The sequence below is a fragment of the Cornus florida genome, unplaced genomic scaffold (genome assembly GCF_030987335.1).
Source record: "Cornus florida cultivar Cherokee Brave unplaced genomic scaffold, ASM3098733v1 CherokeeBrave_3.0.0_Hap2_Chr11, whole genome shotgun sequence".
Classification (NCBI taxonomy): Eukaryota; Viridiplantae; Streptophyta; class Magnoliopsida; order Cornales; family Cornaceae; genus Cornus; species Cornus florida.
Window position 1 is genome coordinate 112,481,454 of NW_026775581.1, and position 19,854 is coordinate 112,501,307.

The window sequence follows — 19,854 nt, forward strand, 5'->3', positions numbered from 1 at the left end:
ATAAATTTTGATTGATTAATTGTAAGTGAGACAATTTACTTTGAGAGTTCCGTTGAAGTGTTACTACTCTTTTATTTGACAGGAAAAAAAATTTGATAATTTGTTTTCGTCTTGATCTATTATTTTTAACGAGGGATAAGATTATCACATTTCAATGAGATTCCATACTAGTAAATTTTGAAATCAATTTACCAAATCTATATAAATTAATATGTAATAAAGGATTATAATTTAGTGACATATTCTTTTATCTTTTTAAAGCGTGAACATAACAGTAAAAAAAAATAAACGTGTCGTGATGTTACAGGATCTTCAAATAATCGGAGTGAGCAGCATCAAACTCGCTTCAGCGTGAACGCAAAGTTGGAGAGAGAGAGAGAGAGAGTAAAAGAAAGGGACTCGTTGAGAGAGAAACAAAAAGGGTAATGAATACATTTGTTTCTACGTAATTTAATACTCGTAACAGTAACTACACAATGACATGTCTTGAATGGCGCATAGCATAGGGAATGAACTGAATTGAAACCCCCCTTTTCAATCTCTGCTACAGTTGCCCCCTTTCGCTTTCTTCTTCCTCAAGACCCTAAAATTCTCTCCTTTTTTTTTCCCCAAGCTAAATTCCCCATCGATCGCTACATAGATCGAACTCAAAATAGTAAAGCTCTGATTTCCATATATATATATATATATATATATAAATATATATAGCGCGTGTCCGTGTTATTTGAGTCTCATTTTCAAACCCCTTTCATTTATGCTTGAAAGGAAAGCAATGTGTTGGCGAAGAGTCGCGAAGTCTTTGCAGGCCTTCACAGCCCACAGTTTGCTGTTCTCCTTCACGCTCTCGCTGGTTCTCAAGCTCGATCATGTCGTCTCTTACTCTTGGTGGTCAGTATATTTTCTGCAACTCCATTTTCACACACACACAATATATATAGTGCACAGTGTAGGCGTTGATTTCGATTTTTGTTGTCATATCACGTGTGGTTGTGGGTTTGATAGTCTTCACATGGTACAAAAATTGGAAAGTTTATTTATTTATTTTTTCTTTTAAAAACATTTAATTGTCCGGAGAATTGGATTGGGGTAAAAGTTATGGGCTTAGTATCGAATTGATTAATTTTCTCTTTGGGTGTTTCCCGATGGGTTTAGGAAATGCATCATAAGGCTATTTCGAGGCTATCCCACGATTGAATGGGGTTTGTGGGCAGAAATTAGGAGGACTGAGGGAGAAGGGAAGAAGAGAGGTTGAATCAAGTTTCAAAGTAGAATAGGGAATTGAAGAAGCTAGAAAGCTCATTTGTTTATGATATTATAAGGGATATGGAGGTGGGAGTGTCTCTGGGAAGTAAAGGATATCAATATACTATGGTCTGGTACGAAGGTCAAAACAATCTTTTGGAATGTAAGGGATCATAATGACATGGAGACGACTGTTATAGGGTAGACTATGTTGAATAATGGAAAAGCTTGTGTGGCGTGTCTTCACAGAACAAAAATAATGAAGGAGATGTTGAGGGAATTAAGGTGTTATAGAGGTGCTTAACAGGTTGAGTCGGGTTCCTCCTGGAAGCTAGGGGCACTGGTAAGGGTGTAAATATAAGTTGGATTTGGTGGACTTACCCTTAAAAGGCTGTTGGTTCACATGGTCCAACTACAGGAGGACTGATCAATGGCAAGGATGGATAGATTCCTTATTTGTGCAAGTGGGAAGACCATTTCTGGTATGTGTCATAAATTTCCTACCCCCGACTGTTTTTTGACCACATTTCGATACTGTTGTATATTGGTGGTCTCTTGGGGTGTTAATGTCCTCACAGATTTGAAAATGTCTCTTAGGGAGGAAGGTTATATATCGACGTGGTGGGAGGTTGATGAACAGAGTACTCAACTAATGGTTTGTTATATGTTGGCTAGAAGATTGAGGATGTTGAAAATAAAAAAAGGAACTTAAAGGAGAAAAGATGTATTGGAAGTGTGGATGGTAGGAAATCTTGGGCCCTCAAGAGTTTAGGGAGTCAAATATCAAAGAAGAGAAGAAAGGATTTTTTGAAGAGCCTAAGAGGAGAAGCTAGGAGGCAACACAAGAAGGGGCAGGGGTCAATTGATTCTCTAAGAGGAGACATTGCAGACAGAAGTTTAGATTGCTTTGGCTTAAGGAGCGACATAAAGAGTAAGAAGTTGAAGTTCTTCCACCAAACGGTGAATGCTCATAAAAGCGTGAGCTATGTAGGGCTTATTATTATTGATGGCAAGAGGTTGAACTCAAAGGGAGATTTCAAGCTGGGTACTACTATTAGCTTCAGAGACCTCTATCTTAGGAGTGGTGGTAGCTTCACATTTAATGCAATGGGACGAGGCCTGCTTCCAAATGGTTATAATAAGCCTTGTTAAGAAATTTTGGTCAATGTTGAGGAAGGATCTGACGGCTACTATTCTTCCCTTTGAGCATGATGGGTTTGGGAAAAGCTTCAATGCTTCCGTTTATTTCTTGACAACAAATAAGGAGGATGTGTGCTTATCAGGGAGAAAAAACAAGGAGGATGTGGTGGATGTCAAGGGCTGCAAAGTACAAACCTATCCACCTGCTTCTGAGTGTATAGAATTTTTAGCTAAAATTCGCTCCTTAAAATTGTAAAGGGTATTGGGGAAGTGATATTTGAGGAACAGATTGCTTTTTTGGGTGGAAGGCAGATTTTGGATGCTTTACTAATTGCAAATGAATGTGTTAATTCTAGAATTGTAAGAGCGAGTAATGATTTGCAAACTCAACTTTGAGAAGGCATGCTATCATGTGAATTGAAGATTCGTGCATAATTTGTTTGATAGAATAGGGGTTGGGTTGAAGGAATGAAGATGGATGGAGACTTGCATATCTTCTGTGTGGTTCTCTATTCTGGTGAGTGGCTTCCTTATCCGTTTCCCTCCCAATTACAGAGGTTTGAGATAGAGGGATACTCTTTCTTTGCTTTTATCCTTGTAATGATGGAAGAAGATTTGATTAGATTGGGTAAAGCAGTTTAGGGTTGCGTGTCATTTATTATTTATTTATATTTAAAGTAAAAAAAACGAGATTGAGTAGTTTAGATATTATGAAATTTGTTTTTGTTTTTGTTTTTTTTTTTGTGTTATGAGGCTGTATCTAGTTTGATGGTAAATTTGAGGAACACTGAGCTTATTTCAGCTGGTGAGGTTGGGGATTAGTGTAGAATATGGATTGTAGGGTGGCTTTTTTCTTGCCTCTGACACGAGCATTCCTTTAGGTGCTTTGTTAAAGCCAAGGAGGTATGGTATTAACATTATTATAGAGATTTTCATGTAGGGGTGGCAATATTTGACACGACACGCTAACACTACACGAGATAAGTGGGTTTGGGTTTGGCTTAATCGTGTTCGTGTCGACCTGATTTGATACGGTAATTAAACGTGTCGTATTCGTGTTTGACCTGTCAACCCGTTTATAACCCGATTAACCTGTTTAACTAAACGTGCCAGATAAACGTATCTTATTCATGTTAAAAATGACCCGTTTAACTAAACGTGCCGTGTTCATGTCAGAAATGACTTAAACGTGTCTTGTTGTGTTGTTTCGTGTTGTGTCAAGTCTTGACCTATTTATTAAACGGGTTATGCGTGTCGTGTCGTGTAATAATCGTGTCGTGTTCGTGTAATAATCGTGTCGTGTTCGTGTGTTTTTTGACACGAATAGTAATCGTGTCGACCCATTTAACAGAATATCCATCCATGCTCTGACACGACACGAACACGACCCTCCAACACAAATTGCCACCTTTATGATTGGGAATTAGCGTCAGAGGATTTGTTGTTCTAGGTGGTTCAGGGATTCAGGTGATAGAAAGGAAGAGTCTATGCAGTGGAATTTTCAAGGGCAGGGTTTAGTGTGTAATAATTTTATTAGGTGTTGACTGCTGAGTAGGGGTGGTCATCCTAAAGTTCCTTGGAAGACTTTATGAAGGATGAAGGCCCCTCTTAAGGTGGCTTTTGTTCCTTGGATAGTCCCCACAAATGCACACAATCACCCATAAACCATGTGCATCAGGTAAGCCGGAGGAGAGTTGAATGTAAGAAGTTTGGTTGTTGACCTAAACATACAAGTTTTTTTCGTTATGCTCAAACTTTAGGTCATTTCAATACCACAAAGTGAATTGAATGCTTGACATAATAACAAACTCGCAGTTAGGAGCTTCCCCCATAGTTTAAATGTAAATTTCTTTGAATTTAGTTTTTAAATTGGTATACGGTTTCAATTTGATATGCAGGTTCATTTTCTTCCCTCTTTGGCTATTTCATGCTGTTGTTGCCCGAGGAAGATTCTCTTTACCTGCTCCATCAGTTCCCCATGATCGTCATGTATGGCACCATTCTTCTTGATATTTTTGTAAATGGATTTTATAGTACCAAATATGTATGTAGCCTCGTGGATATTAAAATTTTCAAGGTATATTGTACGTGCATCTTGAATGTTCCATTTCTTTTGCGCAGTGGGCACCATGTCATGCCATCATTGCAGCGCCATTGCTTATTGCATTTGAACTGCTCCTCTGTATATATCTCGAGAGCATTTATGGTATGGAAGCAACACCCTGTAACCGTTGTTCAACACCAGTAGTGCCAATTAAATATTTTCTTGTGTTCTAATTGTTCTTTTTGTTTGTAGTCACACATAGGAAATCCATTTTATTTTTTTGAAGTTGTTGGACTTTAAAATTATGTGCAATTTATGTACTCCAGTAAAAGTATTATTATGCATAATTTTTGTTTTTCATGTGTAAGCTTTATACTATGTTGGTCTATTAAAAGTATGAATGCGTTGCATGTGAAAGCTTTTGTTCTTGTCGTGGTAGTTGTTCAAGTTTTTGGACTTGCTGATGTGTTTTTCTTTTGTTCAGTCAACAGAGCTGCAGCTGTAAGCCTGAAGATTGTCTTTCTTCCCTTGTTGGCATTTGAAATAGTTATTCTAATTGACAATTTCAGGTACTTTGATTTGCATGTTACTTTATCCCAAGTTCTAAGACATAATGAATAAAGTCAAGCATATTATTATTATTAGAAAATTAGGTCTGTGTACTTTTTACTTTTTATTTCTTAGAACCACATTTTTGAATTATTGATACACAGGATTGATACCATGAAACAACCATATCATTTATTGATCCGGTAACCCATGTGTAGACTCTTGTGGACTGAGAAGCAGATGCTTATTTAGTTATTCCAGTTTCTGTTAGACCCTGAAGACCATAATTTGTTACTTGTAAGAGATGTACAGTTTGTTTGCACATGTTAAACAATCAATAATATCTTGATGAGATTCTTTCTCTGAAATATTTGGGCTTTTTAGCGAAGGATAAGAGAAAAAAATGACAATTGCCTTGTGCAAGTGGCGAGTGTGACAATGGCGGGGCATGTGCAAGTACATTTGGTTACCTTGTTCTTCATATCCAAGACATTGATTCTCTACAACTCCTTATTTTTTAAGCCCTTTTGTTTTCTATTTTTTAGATGATTTCACCAAAGGCTTTACCTAATAGGATGTCCAACTCAGGAGAATGACCGCGTTATATCCTTTACAAGCCCCTATTTGAGCACCCTAAAATCATTGTTCTTTAGGTGACCGGCAGACCCCTCGCTTTATTTTCTTAATTAAAAGAGTCAGCAAGCTACCGGAAGCGAAGCTTCTGGCTCCCCCTTTTCATTTATAATTCCTTCTTTTCATTAGAAGGCTCTTTGGTGGATTCTTTAGATCTGGATAGAGTCCCCTTTACTTTCTATTATCTTACTAAAGCACTAGCGCGCCACAGCTAGCAGCCCCTTTCTTATTATTGGTAAGATAGGGAAAAGCCCTTTCTTTTATATTAGTAAAGTGCGCTCGTCGTGACCCAGGAGAAAAAAAAAAAGTGCGCTTGCCTAGTGAGCCAAATAATCCTTAAGAAATTAAATTATCAACTTGACCTCATTAATTTTTTTGTGAAATTTTTTTAAGTACAATAAATAAGTAAAAAAAACGGAAGGAGCAATTACGTGTGTATATAAAGTATGGACGACTGCATACCTAGATTAAGATTTGGTGAGTTGCCATGTTGGACCTCCTTTTCCTACTCAAAAGTTGACACTCTACAAATAAAAATGAGAGGAGACTACTGCCACTTGAATGCACACAAGTAAGTCTGAAACATTCGATATAAGCTCCATTTCGTCATAAGTTACTAAACACCATCATTTCTCCCCCCCCCCCACATTTTAGTTTCAGGCATTAATATGGAGGTTTTGAGGAGAAAATAAGAAAAACTACAATTTCAAGAAGAGGGAAAATTTTGTATGATGAAATGAGAACTTCTGCTATTGCAGTTTTTATTAATTTTTTTCTCATTCCGTTTCTAACAATCCTCGAACTACTGACCTAATGTTTCACCACACGCCAACACTGAAGCCAGAGAAGTCATAGAGGAAAAGTAATTCCATAATAATTGCATCTAGGACATGCTTGTCTGTCCCCTGAACTATGGATTTCTGGTTCTACACACTCACACACACGAATATATATTATATATATTATGATTTTTTAGCATGGTTTTTTGCCCCAATATAAATGGATTGAAGATTGTTTTTTTATTATTTTATTTTATTTTCAAATTTTCCTGCTGTAAGTAATGTTATCACGTAAAAGTAGTGGAATCATCCTCACCATCATCAATGTGAAACTTATTTATTATTATTATTATTTTCTTTTTAGTGCTATTTCCAGGAACTTTGGTAAATACCAACTAATGATTATAATCATGGTTTTGAGACTCAGTCAGCTCTCTGTGTATTGGTTGAGTTGTAACAGACTCGGCCGAGGCCGGCTCCGCTAGCAGTATATAGGTGGGAATTACAACCATATGAGATTCGTTTGAGTCCCTGTGGACTCGACTGAGTCTCTTCCTGGTCCTTGAGGACTTGGCTGAGTCAACATGGTATCTGATGGTGTGCAAGGTCGAGAAAAAATCATGATTGCGGTTTCCGATACCGTTAAGTAACACCTGTTATACCCTTAGTCCATTACAATGCAACTGTGTCTGTGACTTAAAGCATGATTATAGTAAGGGCGGGCTATTCCACAGCTTCCTAAATTTAAAAGGAAAGCTATATAAGGTGTAGATGCAGCTTCTGGGGCTTTGGACATTAACAAGCATAAAATTCAAGAGTTTTTCTCAACTATCTTTGCACCTTCCTGCCCCCACCAAAAATAAAAAGAAAAACCTTGTTTCCAAAAGTTGCTGAAATAATTTCCCACCCATTTTAGTCATGCATCGTTCCCACTACTGACCACTGATGGTTTTTTTATTTTTTATTTTTATTTTTTTTTTTCTTGTACAGAATGTGTAAGGCTCTATTGCCCGGAGATGATGAAACCCTCAATGATGAAGCAATATGGGAGACGCTTCCTGTAAGTTTGGTTGAATTAGTTAATTTACTGATGAAGTATTCATGAGATAACATACTCTAGTTTTGTATCATGGCAAATAAAGCATTTGATAGGGGCCATTGCTTGGTGTAATATTAAAAGCTCGGGCTCACAAGCATGAGAATGCATGTTCAAGTCTAAAAGTAGTCACTTTGTGCACAAGTAATGCTAAAATTTAGGTTTTTCTCCAGTGAATCACTCCCAGTACCCCAGGCAACATTGGGGTAATGGCCTTTTCGGCTAAAAAGTCATTTGATGTTCCAAATTACTCTTCCATTCATTCTTTTCTCCTTTCTTTTTGCAATGTTTATTGCCTTCCTTGTGGAAGTCAATGCATTTAAAATGAAACTAGGGCATTAGAATACTAAAACTCTTGAACTACAAATAATATACGAGTTGTCAAGTCTTTCAGGGAGAATCAGACTGCTTTTATGTTTTTCTTTAATGAATTTAATACCTCATAGAATATAAAACTCAATGAAGCTGAATAAGATGATATGAAAATTGTGAAAAGAGTAGGCGAGATTCTTGGAGATATGCTACATCGGCTTTAATTTGGATCTCTTGATCCAACAGAAATACTAGCACTTTTTATGGTATTTCAGAGACTTTCTTGAGGATATCAGGTAAGAATGTCATTTCACTCATTTTGAAGCAATAATATAGCAAGATTGAATTATTGAACATGTCTTTTCGGTTCATTTCCAACGAAAAGTGTTGGACACATATCCCATACCCACATTCGTGCAACGTGTGTCGGACACTGGTGCTTTACCTACCTATGAAGAGTCCATGTAACATAGACTAGAAATTTTCTTCAAACTTTGGGTGTGTGTGACTGACGGTAATGAGTCCCTCGGATTCAGCATTCCATACCTGGGTATCAGATGCCCAAGAATATTGGGTAATCAACTATTCTTGTTCCAATTTTTTATACATGTCCCTGGAATGTCTCATTCCACTTACAGTGTTTGGTTCAGTCAATATATAATGGAGGGATCGGAATTATGTTTTACTGAACTTCCAATACCCTTCAATAGAATTGTTTACATGGGTTATTTGGTGGCCCAATTATTGCTCGTGTAAGCCTAACATTGATGGAAGGGCCTGAAGATTGTATAATGGGCGACATTATCATCGGTGGGAAGCAAAAAATTCGTTGTTGGCACCCACTAATGCTAATCGTGGCCGTATAGCAATAGTAGGTCGAATGATTGATAAGTTAAATATATAAATTTGCACAACTTATTTAGATGCAAAGTGAAATAACCGAATACGGAAATTATTGGAAGGGCTCAATTATAAATTAGGGGCGCTGATGCTCTTAATCTCTTAACTATTTATGTTATTGCGATATGACTTTTATCAAACTAGTGTGAATGGATGAGATTAAGAGCATATTTGAGGCTCTGTTAGAAGATAATCTCAAGGTAAAGCTGTTCTAAGATGGCTTGGCTTTAAAGATCAAGGAGGGGTCTACTTAGGCACATGCTTCACAGTCAACCCATTGTCACAGGCGTGTTTCTTCTGCATCTTTTATGCCTAAGCTCATGAGGCATACACAATCATTTTTGTTAACCAAATGAGCAGGGTTGGCTTCAGATTTTAGACTATTGCTATTTCTTTTTATTCTAAACAATAGATGTCAAATGAAAAGCACAAACCTGGATATTTCTGAAATGTATTGTTTTCAAGTGTAAACTGTTGTTTCTTTATTGATATGATACTGTTAAATATCTTAAAGGATGACTGTCACTGAATGCCAACTTTTGTTTTTTAGCACTTTTGGGTGGCAGTATCCATGGTTTTCTTCGTTGCTGCAACATTGTTCACTCTCTTAAAGCTCTGCGGTAATTTTCTGTTCCCTATTATTTTTCCATCAACAGAGAAATTTGCACATATTTAGGCATTGCATTTTCTCATGAGCTAGTTTCCATCTTCCATCAATTTTTACCAATGACTTTATTTTTTGTTTCAGTTCCTGGATGACACAATTCATTCCTCTTTACTGATTTTGGATATGCATTCTCGTCTTGCAGATTAAAAAATGTGAATATTTAAAGATTAAATAAATGACCTTCAGGAGGATTCATGGAATATATATATATATATATATATATATATATATATATATTGTGATTAGAAAAATTTATATTTGCAGTGAACATTGCAAATGATTGTGCAACTTGATGTTAACTCAATAGTCTTTTTTACTAACTATGGTGTCAGGAAAGGTAAAGCTATAAATCCAAGTGCTACTCAATGGACTACATTCAAATCTGTTGTATCTTGGATAATTTTTTTGGATAGGTGGCTTTCTACACTTGAATGTTGAAGCAAACAGAAAATGAAGAAGTCTTCTTACGACAGTAAGAAAGACCAGAATTACTCCAATCACCGTCTGAGCCTAGATTTCTAAAGGGAAATCTGGGGGAAAGCCTTAGAGAAGTAGAAAATCTGATAATGTCTCAAAATATATTGATAAAGACTTGACTACAAAACATATAGAGGTCTGTCCTTTTTATAAGACCACTATTAATGATACTTACTTTCCCTGACTTTTGGACTTTCTAGACTGACTTTTGGATTACCCACAGAACATTTATAACAACTATTCCCAGGATATATTCAGATTTCCACACCATAATTAATAGACTTTGACTAAACACTTTTCAAGACACCAATGACTGCCTCAATCTTGACAAAGGTACCATTAATGATTTGCATCAGACCCTCCTCCTTGGAGAAAACTCATCCTCGAGTTTGAAACAATTTACCACGATCAAAGAAGAACCCGAGTAAAGCCTTCCATCCTTTCCTTCTTCTTTTCCGTACTCTGACCCAACACACTAATCTTCTGTTACTAACAAAGAATACCTTTGCACAAACTTTCAGAGCTCTTTTTTGAAATATAGTAGATTTCCAAAACCTTCTTGAACAGTGATCAAGAACCAAAAGTTGAATTAATTTGTTCTTTGCATTGGAACAACACCTGGCCATATGTCGCATCAAGAATCCATCCCAAATCAGATCACGAATATGGGGTTGGATACTCCTTTGTGGTGGCAATCCTGCAGGCAAGGTAGCAGGGAAAACTTCAGCTAGTTCATTCAGCAACTTGTCAATTTCAGCAGGTACTTCTTGCAGTTTCTCCTTCCTTTCCCTGATCAGCAATGCATATGCAACTCCATTGTCCTCAAATTCATTTAAAAACTGCCTAGATGTCAAGTAAGCATGTCCTTCCTCCTTCTTGGACTCGGGAAAGTCTTCATCTTTCATTGGAGCTAGGATCACCTTAACTCCATTCTTATAAAAGGCATAAACTGTGATACCCCTCGATTCTAGAGCCACGGGTGATCAAGTCCGAGCACAGAATACAAGGGATATCATACAATTAATATTTAAACAAGCATTTGAATACAAAAAGAATAATAAAGAAATAAATAAATAAGAAGCTGAAGGAAACTAAATATTAAATCCTTATTTAAAAATCCTCAAATAGAAATAATTAAAAATCCCATACTAAAATCCTCCAATCCTCTGATACCAGTAATTAATTAAAACTACAACTCGGGAATCCATATTGTGGACCCCTAATAATATCATAATTGAAATAACTGAACTGAAATAAAACTAATAATTAAACCATGAAGAAGAGTCTTACGTAGAGTCGGAAGAGTGAATTACTGTCTTTGCTCGGCATGAATAATCTCTAAGACTGGAACTGACGAACACCTGAAAAATAATGGTGGGTCAGGCCCACAAACAAGTTCTAATCTATTACATCCCAAACAGAGACTCGATACACTTACACATCCTAATTAATTCAACAATAACTAAATAGTCCATATATAGATATATACGCACTAAAGGAACCTCACTAGACTATAGAGTTGTCTCAACCTGAATAGTAGGTAACATGCAAAATGCACATATAGTGGGCATGAATACCTAGACCTACCAGGGTACACAACTACGCTATATCTAGCTACACATCCCTGGCAATATACGCATCCTAACCATTGATCCTGAGACTCAAGCTCATATCATGGCGTATAATTATATATGTAAAATCCTTCCTATCCAATCATCAAAATAAACTATCCAATTATTATTTTAATTATATGTCATCCAACTATTCCGTTGACCTGACACGAATAAGTAGGACTTAACACTATGGTTAATCCGTTCCTTTATTAAAATTGGTAGGACTTAACTCTTAAGTTAATCCGTCCCTAATATGCCCCCATCCCATAATGGTGCATTAATCCATATCATAATCCAATAAAAGTTTTCAATCCAAAGATAATGTAAATAATATTTACATATAATAATCCAAATAAACATGATACAGATCATAAACACATTATTTGCATTTATTTGAGCAAAATATCAATTCTAAGTAGCGTGTATTTAATTTACATCATAAGAAATTAACATGCATCTCAACTAAATTGTACATCTCCATGTTCCGATTAAATTAATTTTAAATCTAAATAATTGATTAAAATAATATAATCCAACTATATTTAATTAATTTATCCCTTTTAAAATTAATTATATTCCATACTTAGCATGTAAACTTAAATCATGCTTTCCGATTTTTAATGAATCTATTTAAATCAATTAAATATTTAATATAGATCTATCAATTCAAAAATAATAAATATTAATTTAGTATTCCAACCCTAAACAAATTAACCTTAAAATATTTAATGCATACTTATCTTTTTGTTTTTTTATACCAAATTGATTTATTTCTACCATAACAGTATTACATGTTGCCTCGTTCGGCGTGTTTCCCTTGTGAAAAACATGGAATTCCAACTTTCCAATTTCATCACGTGCACCCCTTTATGCATAGAATCAATTTGTGACTTAGCAATGTCTAACTTTATGTTTATATCCATAAATTGATTCATCACCTCGTTCGGCGTGCATCCCTTATAAATAAAACCAACTTTTGATTTTCTATACTTAAAAGTACAAACTGTTGCAATCTCCAATTAATTCAGGTGAAAAAAAAAAAAAAATAGATAAATTAAATTAAAATCACAGCCACCAACAGTGCTAAGTTCGGCGGAAGAAAAGAATTAAATTCCACTATTAAAAGCATGAATTTAAATTTTCAAATTAATCCATGAATTTTGATTCAATTAATTTATTTAAGAACCTAGAATTAATCTAGCATGCATAGGGTACGAATCAAAGGAGAAGAGAAGAATTAAAACTTGCCTTTAGGGATTTGATAAAAACCCTAGCTTCCTTCTTCCTTTTCCTCTTCCTTCTTTCTCTCTCTAAAATATAGTACGCGATATATTTTCTAACCTCTTTCACAACTCTATAGTTATATATTTATAGTCAACTAAAATAACCCTAATCCTTTTTCCATTCCAAGACAAACTAAAATAAAATAAAAATAAAAATAAAATAAAATTTAAATACTAAAAATGTAACTTAAATATATGTTACGTATAATCTATGTGTACTCCTTTTTATATATAATATGTAAATATATATCAGATTATTATTTAAGGACTTTCTTTATATATATATATATATTTATTTATTAAATATACATATACATGGGTAATTATCCGTACCCATTAAACCCCTTACCCAAGTAGTCCATGGAGCCCAATTGATTGGTCAATTACTACTATCCATATCCAATTCCTTAAAAATAAAAAAAAATAAAACAATTAAATTCCTAAATAAATACACATCATCACATACAATTCAATTTAAACAAATAATTAAATCAATTAAACAATTAGCCAAAAAAACAACTAAATAATTAAATGCAATTAAAACTATTAAAATAATACTGAGACTATCCTTTTTAAATTAGGGGTATTACCTAAACATTCTTTTCACTAAGGTGGACAGTCTTGTTATTGAACTGCCATGGTCTTCCCAATAAGAGATGACAAGCCTCCATATTCACCACATCACACAAGACTTTATCTGTATAACTTTTCCCAATTGCAAAAGGAACAAGGCATTGTTCGGTTACCTTTACTTCACCTCTTTACTTGAACCAAGCTATCTGATATGGCTTTGGATGTGGATACACCTCTAGTTTCAGTTTTGTAACCATCTCTTTAGAGACTAAATTCTCACAGCTGCCTCCATCAATGATGACGTTGCAAAGTCATCCGTGAGATGTACATCTAGTTTTGAAAATGTTGGTTCGCCTCCAATCACCTTCCGGTTGTTTTGGTGTTAACATTGCTCGACGCACCACCAGACTTGGAAGATCTCTATCTTTAAATGTGACTTCATTTTCTTCAAAATCCAGCAGACCTTCATCATCTCGTGCTCCATCAAATTGACCCCTCTGTATTGTGTAATTCATCTTCATTGATAAGCAAGCTTTCTGCCTTCCGACAATCAGAGGACTTGTGACCTTCTTTACCACATTTGTAACAGATTATCTTGTTTCCCATGGATTGAAATGGTGTGCTACTACTCCCAGTTGCAGCATTTGTCGCTCCACGTCCCCGGCCTCGACCACACCCATAGGTAACAGGCGCTGTATTATTTTTCTGCATAGCATTGGTTGCTGCTCCAACCTCCCGAGTGATGTTTTCTTGACCAAATTCAGCTTCCAATTGTACTTATCCTCTTCTGAACTGATTTGAATGGTTGTTGGACCGATTTTGCTGTGTTTCAACCCTCGTTGCCAATTGGACAGCACTTGCTAAGGTCCAACAAGGCTGTAACTCCACGTGGTTTCTTATACTTGGCTTTAAACCCATCAAATAACGATGAATCACCTGTGTTTCTGTCTTAGCGTACACAAGTTATCATCTTATAGAACTCATTTGTGTATTCCCGAACTGAGCGAGCTCCTTGATAAAGGGACTGGTAATGCTGAAATAGAATTCCTTTGTAATTTAATGCAAGGAATTGGCTCCTGATTATTCTTTGCATTTTTGCCCAGGTTTGAACACGATCCTTTCCGGACTGAACTCTGGTTGTTTGAACTTGCTGCCACCAAGAAGATGCATATCCCTTCATCTTAATTCCTACCAATTTTACCTTCTTATTATCAGGAAGGTCAAGGAACTCAAAGATCCTTTCGGCCTTATTTAACCAGTCCAAAATTTCCTTCGGCTGCTCTTCCCCAGTGAAAGTTGGAATTTCCACCTTAATACGTGGATCTTGATCTCTCTCAAAGTTACGATTAAATACCGGCGGCCTTGCATATGGTAAAACTCCATCTTCTTCATCTGAAAATTAATCTGTAGCTTGCTGAAATCTTTCTACAGCAAGTTGGTTCCTCCAATTTCGTTGATAGACATTCATTTGATGTCCCCTGTCTTCCAACAGTTGGATTAGGAGGGCGAAGGATTCCAGATTGCTGCAACCCAGTGCACAACTGATTAATTTGCTGCTGCAAGTTCTCCAAATCTTCTTTTGTAGCCATATTACCAGCATTTGCTTGAGATGTTTCTATATTGCCCACTTGGTTGTTTCCTTGCCCAGCCATAGATCCGCAAATCACAGATCTTAGAGGAAAGACTCTGATAACACTTGAAGCAAACAGAAAAAGAAAGCAGTCTTCTTACAACAGGAAGAAAGACTAGGGTTACTCCAATCACCGTCGGAGCCAAGATTTTTAAAGGGAAATCTGGGAAATCCTTAAGAATTGTTTATACTCTGAAAATAACTCAAATTATATTAATAAAGACTTGAATACAAAACATATAGAGGTCAGTCCTTTTTATCAGACCACTATTAATGATACTTACTTTCCCTGACTTTTGGATTTACCCACAGAACATTACTTTTGGACCATCTAGACTGACTTTTGGATTACCCACAGAACATTTATAACAACTTCTATTCCCAGGATATATTCAGATTTCCACACCAAATTAATAGACTTTGACTAAACACTTTTCAAGGCACCATTGACTGCCTCAATCTTGACAAAGGTACCATTAATGATTTGCATCAAATGTTAATCCTCTTAATAAGGCAGAAGGTGTTCAATGGAGAGTTTACAGACAAACATCCATAGATATGGTATAGGAAGGTGGTTAATGTAACGGGTGGGCGCTTGCCCATGTATCCAAAAGTTTAAGCTATTGGGTAGTGCTGCATACCCACCCATTTATACTCATACCTTTTCCCATCCAGACCCGATGTGGGACAAACTCCCCCTTGTAACATTCTCCCCCACCCGAACTCGTAACGCTTTCATTGCGGTCGAGCCACCCTGCTTACTCGGATGGGTAAGGCTCACCCGGATGCCTTTCAGGCCGGGCGCTTGGCGTGACATCGGATCAAGGATTGAGTCTGGCTCTGATACCAACTGTAACAGGTGGGCGCTTGCTCATTTACCCAAAAGCTTAAGCTATTAGGTAGTGTTGCATATTCACCTATTTATACTCATACCTTCTCCCATCCCGATCCGATGTGGGACAAGCTCCCCCTTGTAACAATTAACGAAAAGAACAGAGAGGAAGGTGGTTGTTATGTAGGGGGCACATTATATTGGTTTGCAGCTGATAGATTTCTGCATTCGAAATTGTATTTTCTAAATCCCATTCTTCCTACACCAGGGGGATTTTCTTCATAATGGTTTCTGGGTCTCTGTTGATATTATTATGTGAGGACATTGACATGGTAGCTTGCTCCTTTCTAAGCTGCTTTCTGACCCTTTTAGCAAGTTGTCAGACATGGATGCTATGGTGAATGATTTTCAAAAAAACTTTCATTCCTTCAGCAGAGGAATTCATCTCATTGTGGTAATGGGTCTCAGATTAGGTTTTGGGATTATCGTTTATGTGATGGATTGCCTGTTTGTTTGAATCCGCCCTGCACCCAACCCCCGAGTATATGCTTCAACAGGAATCACACAAGGGTAGATTAGAAACCTCTGGTAAAATGCCCCCCCGTAACCCAGCAGATAAAGTACATTACATAGTCCGTTTTAGGGATTGACGACTTACCCATTCCGTGACTTTGGCACTGGACGTTCCCAAAATGGGTACTATCGGGTCGGGTGAATTCAATAATAGACGCCTGTTGGCATTCCAGCCTTCTTTCTCCTTTCAGGGCCTATCCGAAAGAGAATCCAGTACTTAATTTTCTTGACTATTTTAGGGATACACCCAAGATGTATGCATCAATGACGATTATTTCTCTAGTTCTCTCTCTGTTCCTTGAGATAATGTTGTTTGTGATCTTCCATAGGAATCCATTTGAAGTTGCAGGAGATGAAGATGGGTTTTAATGCTATTTTCTAGATTTTCTGTATTTGCTATAATATGGTGTCAATCAAAGAGTCAATTGATGAAGTGGAAAGAGCCCTCCAAGTTTTATGACATAATTCTCGTATCATTTTGGTGTTCTGCAATCCTGGTTTAGCATGATAGTTTTGCTACCACCACCAAGGGCTGTGGCCCAGTGGCATTTCTCAACTTTCTGGGCCCTGCTGTTATATGCTACATTCAAATGGGTCTAAGTTAATTTTATACAAAGTAATGGATAGTATATCATTTGCTATAAAAAAAAATGTCTGGGAGTCCTGGAGCCTGTAAAGGATCTGGCAGCCAAACTGATTTTTGCAAGATGGCTAGCCATGCTTTTTGGGGAGAACGATTAATAAAATAAGATAAATATCCTTCACTCCTAAGTGGAAGGTTGAGGGTTGAAGTCCGTATAGGGGCAAAATGTGTGGCTGGGCTATTTGTGAGGACCAAAAACTGAAAAAAGTAAAAAAGTTTTGCTACCAATATTTTTGTTTTGAGGTAGCGCCTCACAAACATTATGTCATAGGATAAAGATAAATTCAAAAGCATGAAGAAAACTAAGAAAAATAAAAGCTAATATCTCTAATTAAATAATAAAAGACAATCAAAATCAGGAAATACAGAGCAGAGTTAAAAATAAATATTTCCAACCATCAAAATAAAGAAATAAAGCAAAATAAGTACTTAAAGGTAATAGAGAATATGTATAAGATTCTAGTAAAAATATTTTTGCCTCAAACTCGACAAGTTTCAAGAAATAAGCTTTCAGAACCTTTCAGATACATAGGTATGTGTTAGCCGAGATATGATAGGCTAGAATCATGAATGTAACTTACCATATTAGCCGAGATATGATAGGCTAGAATCATGGGATTGGACTCTATTTACACATTTCTCTTCTTTTCCATCTATCTTGTATTGGTATTAGAGACAGGATGGTCTGACCACAATGAGGGCGTGGCAAGTTCAGCATCACCCACTTAGAAATGGTTTGAGGAGACATTGTTGATAGTTTGTGGTCTGAGGAGACATTGGTGATTCTTCCTTCTACATATTTTAAAAAATGTGTAGGAAGGGGAATGGTCGGAGGAAACATTGTTGATTATTTATTATTTGATGAGACATCGTTGATTCTTTTGTCTACATATTTTAAACATGTGTATGGAGGGGAATGGTTTGAGGGGGGCATTGTTGATTCGGAGATCCAACACGAGTTGATCCGAAGATCCAAGACGAGTAAATTTTAGAGTAGGGTATGATAAACCTGGCTCTGAGACTAAGAAGAAATACAAGATAGAAGGAATATAAAAAGAAATATGTAAAGGCTTGAATGAGATTAATAATACGCAAAGGTTGAATGAAGCTTAAACACTCATTCAGAGCTCTGCTAGGAAGCACATACACGCCTAAAAGGGCAAAGAATCCGTGTCGAACACGCCAAAAAATGTGTCTGATTTTTTTTTTAGTATTTGGACACGGCATAGACAAGTGTGGACATGCGTTGGACACGCCATGGATATTTGGACATGGCGCGGACACGGCACTAACACGCCGTGATTTGATAAGTAAGCTCTTGCTGCACTTGGGATTTTAAAAAAGTTTTAAAAAGAAAGTTAGGTTGAAGTGTAATAATGAGGAGTTGTTTAATAGTTTTCAATAATATGATGGCCATTATATAATTACTTAAAAGAAGTTGTTTTATAAAACAATTTTATATTAAACAATAAGATATTTATGCTTATATTTAGTTCAAAGGTTCAAACTCTTGCGTATTTATGTTTATTTGTTTTCTCCTCTTTCTTAACTCTCTTTCTATCATTCTCTCTTTTCCTCGGCAAAGCACAAATATATATATATATATATATATATATATATTTTTTTTTTCATTATTAGGTTGATAAAAAATAATATTACTCTTAATTTCTTAAAGTACATCATATATATAAATATATATATTTATTATTCGTTGTATCCCTTGCGTGTCCATGTCCTAATTTTTTAGGATTTGCCATGTCGCCGTGTCGGTGTCGGTGTCGTGTCGTATTCGTGTCTGTGCTTCTTAGCAGTTCTGGTATTTATATACTAAAAAGAGCATATGTTAATATTATAAGAAAGGAAACTGAGTAAAATCATTGCATATTGTATGCCTAGACATAGGCTTATAAAGTCAAATTTCATCATTTTAGCGGGCTAATATGGTAAGTTACATCCATGATTGTAGTAGCATATCATATCTCGGCTAACAGTATGGACACCGGAACTGCAAGATTAAAAAAAAGTCCGCTTAAAAACCTTTTAATCTTAACGAAGGTGGTGCAAAAGCTACAACACTACTCTTCCTCATGCACATGGAAAGTCAAAACTTGGAAGTGTTTATTATAGGATGATTGGTGGATCCCTATATCTCAATTCCTCTTGCTCTTATACAAGGCGGCGCCTCTCTTCTAATCTTTAATCAACACAATAAGAGATTTTGATGGCTGAGAGTAAATGATCTTGCAGCAAGTGAAATGCAGCATGGCCGTCTAGGATGTTATCAATACTGTAATACAACTTTAATTATATAACCAAACACAAATTTGTGGATGATTTTAGTAGTGGAATGTTCCACTGCCCAATTTTTTATGAAAAGTTGAACTGTGTCTAAGCTGGAATCAAGAGCCCAACAATTTCCACATCACCCGACTCTTAAATTTATGGACTTTTAACCCGAGAGGAATTGGCCCTCCTAGGACCAATTGACACTATCTACAAAGAAAAAACGATTTTTTTTTTAAGGGCGTGCTCTATCTAACAGTCTCATGATATGCACTTAATGATTTGCTACTCCTTTTCTTTTTCTCTCTTTTTTTCAATGAAAATGGTTTTTTAGGAAACATGCTAATTTTTAATTTTAATCTTCTTCATGAGATATGTGTTGGTGTGCTTCCAAGCAATTTTAGGATTGATTATCAACATGGGAAAAGTGATATTGTGCTTGTGGTGGAGGTGGGAGAGATAGTTTTGCGGATTTCTTTGGATGTGTGGTTTTGGATCTTTTCCAATAACCTACTTAGGCTTGCATTTGAGGCGCCCGTCGAGGAGGGAATCTATATGGGGACATAGACCTAGTGGTGGAGCAAT

The 19,854-nt window shown here is 36.2% G+C and overlaps 1 protein-coding gene across 2 annotated transcripts in view; it reads left to right on the forward strand.

Annotated features, from left to right (window-relative positions):
• Positions 1-412: 412 nt before the first annotated feature.
• LOC132282515 (uncharacterized) overlaps positions 413-19,854 on the forward strand; it is a 32,404-nt gene continuing 12,962 nt past the window's right edge. Inside the window, exons 1-7 of one of the 2 annotated variants that reach the window (XM_059784229.1) lie at positions 413-655; positions 766-888; positions 4,281-4,371; positions 4,504-4,588; positions 4,911-4,995; positions 7,378-7,447; positions 9,246-9,315. In XM_059784229.1, the coding sequence (XP_059640212.1) occupies positions 773-888; positions 4,281-4,371; positions 4,504-4,588; positions 4,911-4,995; positions 7,378-7,447; positions 9,246-9,315 (517 nt within the window). In that variant the 5' untranslated portion in view covers positions 413-655; positions 766-772. Of the gene's footprint in view, positions 889-4,280; positions 4,372-4,503; positions 4,589-4,910; positions 4,996-7,377; positions 7,448-9,245; positions 9,316-19,854 lie in introns of both variants that reach the window. The other variant, XM_059784228.1, reaches the window with a different exon arrangement.